This window comes from Alosa alosa, chromosome 2 (genome assembly GCF_017589495.1).
Source record: "Alosa alosa isolate M-15738 ecotype Scorff River chromosome 2, AALO_Geno_1.1, whole genome shotgun sequence".
Taxonomy (NCBI): domain Eukaryota; kingdom Metazoa; phylum Chordata; class Actinopteri; order Clupeiformes; family Clupeidae; genus Alosa; species Alosa alosa.
In genome coordinates this window covers 28549999-28560425 of record NC_063190.1, presented here as the reverse complement: position 1 = coordinate 28560425, position 10427 = coordinate 28549999, and the positions used below count along the sequence as shown (strand labels likewise).

At 42.4% G+C, this 10427-nt stretch overlaps 1 protein-coding gene across 1 annotated transcript; it reads left to right on the top strand.

Annotated features, from left to right (window-relative positions):
• The first annotated feature begins 6901 nt into the window (after nucleotides 1-6901).
• gsx1 (GS homeobox 1) lies at nucleotides 6902-9861 on the top strand. Its single transcript, XM_048237201.1, has 3 exons — nucleotides 6902-8112; nucleotides 8380-8537; nucleotides 8691-9861. The coding sequence occupies exons 1-3, from the start codon at nucleotides 7689-7691 to the stop codon at nucleotides 8898-8900; spliced, it is 792 nt and encodes a 263-aa protein (XP_048093158.1). The 5' UTR covers nucleotides 6902-7688; the 3' UTR covers nucleotides 8901-9861.
• Nucleotides 9862-10427: the final 566 nt, after the last annotated feature.

The following is a 10427-nucleotide window of genomic DNA, read 5'->3' as shown; positions in this document are numbered from 1 at the left end:
TCTATCTATCTCTGTCGTTTGTCTGTCTCGGAGTCTATCTATCTAGCGGTGTTTGTGTAGAAATCTATGTTCTCTTCATCATCCTAAAGGGCTCCTATGCACTATTTTATAATAGAAGCTACATCATAACAATTTGATGAATATTTAAATGATGTTCTCTTCTTCTTCCTCCATTCTCTCTCTCCTCTTCTCTCGCTCTCTCTCTCCTTTTCCTCTCTTTCCCTCCATCCCATAATCTTTCCCACCCACGCTACACACACACACACACACACACACACACACACACACACACAGACACACACACACAAACACACAGAGCAGTTAGAATGGTAATCCTGCTCCCATCATGAGGGGAACTGACTCACACCCTTATAGCACACACACACACACACACACACACACACACACATGGCTTTGGAAGTGGAGACTCATTCTGCTGTAATTGCTAAACTCCGACCTCACTATAGCAACACTGGTCTTATCGCTAGAATTCTCTCCCCCCATCTCTCTCTCTCTCTTACACAAACACACACACACACTGACACACACACACACACACACACACACACACTCTCTCTTTCTCTTTCTCTCCCTCTCTCTCTCTAAGTTAGTCGTCTTAGGTCCCTGATGTAATGATTGAATATGGACGTTGAACATGAACACGTCTTTTACAATAAATAAAGGATATATATTTATTTTTAAAACATAGGAGCAGATGGAGCTTTGATGTTGTTTTTCTCTCTCTCTCTCTCTCTCACACACACACACACACACACGCACAAACGAACACACACTTATGTCCATTACTGTGAATAACATTACCTCTGAACTTGCGACACACAACTGAGTCTCCTCAGGTGACCCTTCTGAACTCCAGTCTCATGACCTTTTGTTAGGGTCACTGGGTGTGAAGGGGTGTCCTTACAGCTGGTGAGCATGCAAGCACACATAAACACACACACACAGACGCACACACGCATGCACACACACACACACAAACACACACACACACACACACACACGCGCACCCACACACTCTCACACACGCACACACACACCCATCCACACACACACACACACACACACACACACACATATACACACCCATACATGCATGCACCCACGCACACAAGTCTCACTCACTCACACACACACACACACACACACACACAAACACACACACACAAATAAACTCATGAATGCACACACACACCTGCTGCTGGCTCGCTATGAATTATAAATGGCCTCATTTTTTTCTGAAAAAGGAACGAATTGGAGGCGGAACTGTTTTGTCTATGTTGCGTTTGTCCGGAGGGTAAGATTTAACCGCGCTTCGCCTTCAATGCCCCACGGGACCTGTACGGATTATACTATTCAGAAAAAAGGAATGAAAAAAGGCCATCCCTCGTCTCAAGAAAAATAGATAGATAAATTAGATAAATAGATAAATAGATTTTTCAAGATATTGATACTGACCTTTCTTTAAGTTTTTCTCTCAGGCTTTTTTTGGTTGACAATATTCGTGTTTGTTCTACCGTAATCCTACCTGTGAATTAATTTTGTCTATAATCCGAGAAAGAGAAAAAGTGACTGTTAATTTTATCGTAGGTTTGTAGTCAGTTTCAACTCGTCATAACAATAATAGCCTTACGTTGTGTAATATAGGCTACTAATTTTTTAACTTTGGTTAGTCATTTAAATGCCATCAGCACACAAGTCTCATAAATGGGCTTCACGAAATATTAGGGTAGCCCTGTGAATAATACTTGTGTGTGTTTGTGCGTGCAAGCGCTCATGTGTGTGTGTGTGTGTGTGTGTGTGTGTGTGTGTGTGTGTGTGTGAGAGAGAGAGAGAGAGAGAGAGAGATTCGCCCGCTTCTCTCGCATTAACCAACACCTGCTTAGTCTAAACACCGTGACCGACACCAAATCCACTTTACCGTACGGTGGCTATTTTCTAACAATACCAATCCACAGAAAAGACACAAAAAGAGCATTCAAACGTCTTTTACTCACAAAGGACGGTTTAAAGTAAACCTTAACACTCTTGAGTTTTATCGATCACTTTGCCTGAGGCTATGGGTGGCAATTTGTCCAAATTTCATCATAAAAGCGAATTAACATTTATATGCGCCCAACACCTGCCTGTGAAAGCTATAAATGCTAAATGCTAATCGGTACTTATGAATAGAATAAGCCAATTTTATAGGTTTCAAATTCATGACCAGCGATATAATACCAGCAACATTTGGTGCTATTTTGTACAAAGGATATCTATTCATTTCGTCTTAGAGAACGTGCCACGGGGCAGAATAACGGCATGATGGGTTTTTAGCTTCGAATTTGCATTTCATTAATTAGAGTTAAACCTTTCCGCTTAAAAAACGCACAGTTGCGTGGCTTCGAAATAAATTAATGGGATTTTCAACAGGGTACGTGGTCCGAAAAGTTAGATGTAAATTTGCCATATATTTTACACTATAGCCTGTTTTTTATTATTATTTAGGATAGACTGTTAATGATTGAAAGAACTGAATTTAATAAAAGTAGATATACGCTACATGGCTAGATCCTATAAGTAGGCCTAGGCTATTGTGACCCATCATTACAGCTTGTATTTAGTCCCATACGAGGAAAATATTTATTTTATATTTGCCAAGACCCAGATTGGTAGGCTAGCCTACTGTTTTTAATCTATCTACCTATCTATCTATGGCTGTGCATCGGTAGTGTCATTTCTGTACAAGTGGATAATCACACATAAGACGAGACAGGGGCGTCGCATTGTCAAACAAAGGCCTAATTACTGATTAGGTGACCTCATAATTAGTTAATTTGGACAGGCGCAGGTCCTAAGCACGGCAGCATGGGAGAGAATAGGTCCAACTCTTTCTGGTGTTAGTCTACCTATCGCTTAGCCTACTTTGCCCTTGGATTTCATTCATTTTCTACATTTTTATTGAAATATCTTATGTCGTATAAGAGATTAGATTCAGGTTCACTGTCATTGTGAAGAGTAAAAATACAAAGCCGATGAAATGTACTAGGCACCTAACCAGAAGAGCCAGAATAGTATTATAGCGTAACAGGCTGTTATAGTGTATCTCTTTTGCTGTGTTAAATAAAATAGACTAGGCTATGTGAAAACGAGAGGGCAGTTAGACATTCACATACGCACCGACACACATAGGGTCAAAGCAATTTGTCGGCTTCCAGTTGTGCAAGCAAATTGATGAGGGCTACCTCCTGGAGTTTTGACTTATGGCCCCTCTTTCTCCAGCACGCACGCACACACATACACACACACACACTCACACACACACACACACACGCTGCCTTTATAGCACGGAATATTCCGTCTTTATCAGGGATGGATTACTGCACGGGCCTACCGGGCCCAGGCCCAGGGGCCCAAGGGGTCAGGGGGCCCTGAAGCCCAAGCCTTTGCATGGAATCATTGCCTCAATATCAACAAATCAGGATGAAGGCTATGAATCTGATTAAATTTAGTATTGGCCATCCCCAAAATGCACCAGACTACAGGAAATCACATCAAAAAAATGTAAACATTTCCTGGGGGAGGGCCCCCAAACCCCCCCCTCCCACACATACGACAATAAGTGGGGGGGCCTTAATACATCTGGGCCCAGGGGCCCGAAAGTTAATAATCCACCCGTGGTCTTTATCTCTCAAATCTCCTATACACACACTCATCATGTAACTTAGACTACAGGAACTTACCGCCCTAACCAGCTTCTCAAGGGGATCCGCTTATGATCTCAAGTGTGTGCGCACGCACAGTCGCGCACCAGGACGCGCCTACAAACCACCACATAACAAACTCACAATAACCGCAAATAACATCGGGAAAGAATTGGACACAAGAAGCACATGTGGTCTACGTTTATTTACCACACACACAACAGAGAGAGGGGGGTAGGAAAGGGCAGAATGACTCCAAAACACTGCCTTTGTCGAGTTTCTAATAGCCCATACCGAACTAACCATCATCCAATTTTCGATAATTAAATGTCGCTTTGAGGGCTAAAAAGCGACCGGTTGAAGGGCTTTAGGAGCGAACGGGGGTGTAGAGAGCGAGGGAGAGGGAGGAAAAGAGAGGAGGAGAGAGGCCTATGACAGATTTCTCCTCAATTACGGGCTACTTAAAGTTCGTGTTTCACCGGCTGCTGTTTATGCCATTGCGTCAGAGGAAGGTCTCTCTCTCTCCCTCTCCCCGCTCCCTCTCCGCCTCTGTCTCGATAATAACCCCCTCTTGTAGCGCTGTTTGTCGGCGGAAAGGCCGCCCGCTGGCATATTTGAAATGACTTAATTGACGCTAATTTTCGCAAAAAGCGAGCTGTTAGCTATTAGCCTCTTCCACTCACCGGCGCTCCGCGGAAGAGAGGGAGGGAGGAAGAGAGCGAAGGAGTGCGAGATGGCAAATACGTTTGTTTCGTTTCATTTCCACCGTTTTTTTCGACCAATTATGTGCTATTTTCCAACAGAATCGAGTGGCTTTCGCTGGCGTTGTGCCTGTCCTGTTTTCGAAGCAAGCCTGACCCATCGAAGTTTCAGCAATGTTGAATAGCCATCATGTTAATTCAGACAGACCGACAGATAGAGAGACAGACAGGCAGATGGAGGGTCAGTAAACTCAGTTTCCACAACATACTGTCAGCTAGATAGATAGATAGATAGATGTTGATTCATAGTTTGATGATGAACTGTAAATGGTAGGCTATAGCTGAAAGAGGCGACCATACAAGTGAAAAGTTGTTTTAATAGATAGAATAGATAATTCCGCCAAATAAAATCTATTTTGAATAAAGTAACTTCATTAAATAACACAGGCAGATAAACAGCAGCCCACAACGTTAAAGGCCTACACTAATTATGAATTAATAATGCTTGCTCTTTGGTCAAGACTAGACTAATTGCATCTTCCAAACCAACACTCACGTTCTTCTCGTTCCTGTTCGGCAGCAGGAGTAGCCTAAAACAAACGGCAGACGTTTAAATTAAAAATTCGAAAATATCATATATAATCAGAAACATCCGTTTGTAATAATCGAATATATTATACCTATATTGTACCTTTACCTGAAAGTCTAGCCCACTAACAAAAGTGGGCTAGACTTTCAGGTAAAGGTACAATATAGGTATAATGTTAGTTAAAGTTGAGCCATTTATAATCCAAACGGAAGCAGAGTTGCTCCAGTCTATTGACTATTAGTTATAATTAATTAGGATGGTCATGTAGCCACGGGAATGTTCTATAATTCACTAATTTTGTCAGTGTTTAATCTTAGTATTATCTCTGGCTATTACAATCGTAAAATGTCCACTTCATGAAATGTGTTTTACATTTAGCCTATATTTATGCATTTGGCAAAGGTTTTTATCCACAGCGACTTACACAATGAGGAATAACATGTAAGGTGTGCAGAGGAGATCTTAGGTGTATACAACTGCATCAGTCGATACAGTTTTACATTGTATATAATAATTATTTTATGTATTTTAAAATATGACAATAACACGGTAACAATATGTTATAATATAATATGATAATCAAATCGCCAACATAAGGAACAGGATGTAGCCTATAAGCTATATCTAAATTTGTCTGTTGTCTGAGAATAGAACAGAATAGACAGATTAAAAGAGAATAATACCTATGATCTATTTTTACATTATTCAGTTTATTGGATGTAAAACACCATATTGTGGCTGAAAGACCGTTGATATTGATTTGTGAAACACTGAGGTTCTTTTAAGCTTGCCTGTATCCTTGGCCATTTAAGTTATGAGAAGAAACGCTTTTATTATTATGAACTGAATTTCAGCAGATGTATTTCCATTACAAACTGCATGACGACGGTACAGTCACCAGGACCCCAACCCCTGTAGCCTGCCCTGCGCATGGGCGAGTTCAGCGAGTGTGTTGCTGGTCCCCGTGACCCCATAGCCATGACCTACAGGTGAGGCACCCGAAACTCGGCAAACTCACGACGGGCGGCTTGTGACTCTTAACTAAATGCCCTGAAACTGGCCATGGTGCGGACATTTTATAAACCCGAATGCCTCTATTTCCTATCCCCTGGTCTTCCAGCCACTCAGAGTCCGGCCCATTAGCTCACCGGCCGCTCCCTCCCATTTCGGATCTGACCCACGCGCCGCTTGTGTGTAATTTAGTATTTACGGGCATCCGTTTACAGCGCTTCTGGATGCTCGCGGGGAGAGAAAGTGAGGTGGTGCACGGCGGGTGTTTCTCTCCAAAAAAGAGTAACTCAGCGTCAACGAAGCGTCTTGACCCTTCCACTGTGGAAAGGGAATGTAAGCACACATACGTAAATGTGTGTGTGTGTGTGTGTGTGTGTGTAAAATCTGTAACAATTTTTCGTAAGGGACCAGTAGACTCTAACGACCCAGTGACATTACCAAACTGAAGTGCTTATTGAGCAGATGTAATTTTAGTCAAATTAGATTTCAGTGTAAACGCGGCCCTGCCATATCTGAGAGATATTCACTCGCATATTTATTGCTATCCAATAAACCAATTCCGTAGGCCTATCAGGCCATTTTAATTTAGGTAAAACAGTTATCATCTATAGCATGAGTGTTGCATCAACTGTAAATGTAAATTGACTAAATTACTTTTGCGTTAAGAAATCGTTAGACCAATACAGTAGTGCATGTATGCGTAACGCTAAATGTAAAAATATATACATTTAAATTGTAGCAATATTGTAGCGCATCGTGGAGGTAGTGGAGTCGAGGAGTCAGCCAGCCATCACGTCACAAGAGCTGGGCCTCAATGACGTAGAACGCATTAGAGTACAATAGTGTGAATAAAAGTAGACGGTTTAATGGAAGGTTTAATTGAATTTGTTAAACAACAAACACTAAACGGGGGTCCTGGATGGCGAGAGAGAGTACGGAGTGAAAAGAGAACAAGGAGGGGGGTTAAATAGCGTGTATGAATAAAATGAAAGCATGAATGGGATTGAAATGAATTAAAATTGCGTTTTATAATCTTATCAGCCGTTCTGAAAGCCGGTTTGGCGTTTGAATATAATGCGTGTAGGGTGGGAGAGAGGAGGTTATGAAAGGTGGAATTCTGGATGGAGGTTCGTAGCCTAAAGTAAAAAAAAAAGATATGCGCATTCAATTGAAAGTTAACTAAGAGCAAAAGAGACGGCGATGGCGAGACAGAGAGGGGAGGAGGCTGCCTTTCTTTCCACATTCGCTCTTTTACTCACTTTCTTAATCTGACGCTCACTCGCTCGCTCGCTCGTACGCTCTCTGACTGATGTCTTACGAAGTACATTATCTCGCGCTTCGTCTTAATAGAGCGCGCCTCCTCCCTCTTACCCGCCCCTCACCGAAATGCGCGTGCAGCTTCAATAAAGAGCCCATAAAAAGTAAAAAGAACTCATTCACTCATTGTTCTATTGAAGTGAGATAAGTGCCTCCTTCCCTCGCTCCCTCCCCCCTCTCTCAGCTTTCCTTTCGTCCTGCGACAGTATTTAAGAGGCGGCTGGGAGGCAGAGACATCATTCGCTCCAACCAACTAGCCTGAGAGTCACTGAACTTTCGACGAAAATCTGGATTGAAGAGAAGTGTCAAGTCCAGAATTGTCTTTTCGTGTCTACATTCATTGGCATATTGTCCAGCTGAAGTCCAGACATGCCTCGCTCCTTTTTGGTGGACTCCTTCATTTTACGAGAGAACACGGAGAAGACAGCGGATACCGGAGCTCCCATTTTCCCCTATGCAATACATCACCATCATCCAACGCATCCGTTCCACGGCTGTCACTCTAGAAAGGCCGGACTGCTGTGCTTCTGCCCGCTTTGCGTCACTACAGCAGCGGTTACGGCGTCTCAGCTCCATCCATCAACTCCGCCAGCTCCACCGGGAATCCCCCCGCTTCTCAAAGCGTCCTTCCCTGGTTTTGGAAGCGCCTCATACGGTCACGCTAGTGGATTGAGTCGGCAACATGGTTCTGCAGGTACCGGGGCGGTACATCTCAGCGTTAGTCCCGGAGTTTACCAAGGAGGATACCCGACTGTACACGCCACAGACCCGCGGTATCATTGTATATCTATAGGTGAGTAAAACTACGTGCGACTTCTACCTTCAACATCCTTTGAGTTCACAAATGTTAATGTAATTGCAGCACAGCATAGCAATAAGAAGTATCATTCATTATTTAGCCGTCTGGTTTGGTTTTAGCCGTCTGGTTTGGAATAGGACACGATTTTCTTTTGAATTTGGATCGTGTTGATTTAAGCATATTTTAGTCACTCTAAACATATCTCAGTGAAATCTATTTTTTTCTTTGGTGTCTAACTTGTCAAATGCTCTCTCCTGACAGATAACAGCTCGAGCCAACTTCAAAGTACCAAACGAATGCGCACGGCCTTCACGAGCACTCAGCTTCTGGAACTTGAGCGCGAGTTTGGGGCCAACATGTACCTCTCGCGACTAAGGAGGATTGAGATTGCAACCTACCTGAACTTGTCAGAAAAGCAGGTAAATACATTTACCCGGACATATGTGTCTATCCATCTATCTATCTTAACCATCCTGTGACTTGCAATATCCTTTATACCATTCTGTCTGTCATATTGCGTAGCTGTACTGTATTTCGATTCGTGGCTGACATTATGCAATCTTCTTCACCAGGTGAAGATCTGGTTCCAAAACCGCCGCGTGAAACACAAGAAAGAGGGTAAAAACGGCCACAGCGGAGCCCACCGGGTTGGGGGCGGGAGCGCACACTGTAAATGCGCGTCCATGTCCTCAGCGCGCTGCTCTGAAGACGAAGACGACGAGCTGGCCATGTCGCCAGAATCTTCGGGGAAAGAGGACACCGACATGTCCATCACTCCGTGACCGCATTTGGAGACGACATGGTGTGGCCTGGGCTCGATGTAGTGTCGTTTGCTTGGCACTGACATTCTTAAGGCATAGCATATGGCCCGGCGCAATGTCCATAATGCTTACACACTTTACAGTAACGACAATGAAACACTGTATGGAAACATGGTATCTTCCATTGTATTATGGGACATTTACATGTATTGCCATTCAAAACATAGCCAAAGTTGTATCTGTACATATGTAAATAAAATAATCAAAGTAACAATATATAGACAAAGTTTACATATTCGTACCTATGTGTACCTCGATGATTTACCGCCTGGTAGGCTAGATTGGAGAGGGTGTTTAAATGGACGCACCTGTTTGAAACACCTAAATAGTGATATCTAAGAAAGCACCGAAACAGTCGTCGGGTCATCCACACTGAATTCCATTTGTGGACTTCTGAGAATAGTATATGATATGACGTTTTCTATTGTTTGGTATTGTACAGACATGCACTAACACTGTTTGTTTACAAATCAGACTTGATTTACATTTTTCATGTGATGATGTATGTCCTGTTTCGGACCAAATGTCAGTGGGAGATCAGGGCCTTGAGGTTCTAATCATCATCAAAACCTGATTCCAGAGAATTGTCTTTGAGATGTGTACATATGTTTTCATACCAAGCATGGCTTGACGATGATGTATAATTTTGTACAGCCAGTTTTATGTAAATACTGTTCTCCATTTTATGTACATTTGATATAGTACACATGGAAATTATTGCGCCTGGACTGGCGTCAGATTGTCCTTTCTTGGTTTGGACTTAAAGAAGCTTTAAGTGGCCGTTTAGTAACGGGCATACCCTAGTGTTAAATAATGTTTGTGTCAATATATATAATTATTATTGTTGTTGTATATTGATTTCAGTTTCAACTGTACTTGAAAAATATTTATTTATTTAAAATAAAAGACTATTTCTTAGTAAGATATGAGCATGTGGTGTTATTCCATGTGGTTGTGGTTCTTATTCCGTGATGCAACTTTTGGGCATTGCGCGCATTTCCTCAAAGGTATCCAGCTCTCCAGAACGCATACAAAATGTAAAGCAAAACGAATACATCTCTCTCTCTCTCTCTTATTCTTATACTATACTATACTACTATACTTAAATAAATGAAAAGTTAGCCAGTTAGCTTAGAACCACAGACCGCAGTGCGCTGGAACTGGTAAGGCAGAGGACTGATGAGGGGCATGAGGGATCCGGAGATGAATACCCGCGTCTGTTGCCTGCATGATCTGACATGAGAGTGGGCCCATCTCTGGAGCTAAGAGCAATAGTATATAAGTGACAGTGGGCACTACAGGACACTATGGGACTATATGAGCTCATGGGTCTGTACATATCCACTTGCTATGCAAACCAATATATTCCACTATATACCTGTTATATGATTTATACAAAGCCTTACATAGCATAGCTACTGGTAGATATGCTGTTGAGAATTGATTTAAATTTGACCAAGAAAAAAACTTTTCACAGACTTTGTTGGA

What these genes read in the sequence shown, in the direction of transcription:
- gsx1 (XM_048237201.1), top strand. Translation starts at nt 7,689, where the DNA reads ATGCCTCGCTCCTTTTTGGTGGACTCCTTCATTTTACGAGAGAACACG. An exon ending in GTATCATTGTATATCTATAG is followed by an intron (nt 8,113 to 8,379) that starts GTGAGTAAAACT and finishes CTCTCCTGACAG; the next exon opens with ATAACAGCTCGAGCCAACTT. An exon ending in TGAACTTGTCAGAAAAGCAG is followed by an intron (nt 8,538 to 8,690) that starts GTAAATACATTT and finishes CTTCTTCACCAG; the next exon opens with GTGAAGATCTGGTTCCAAAA.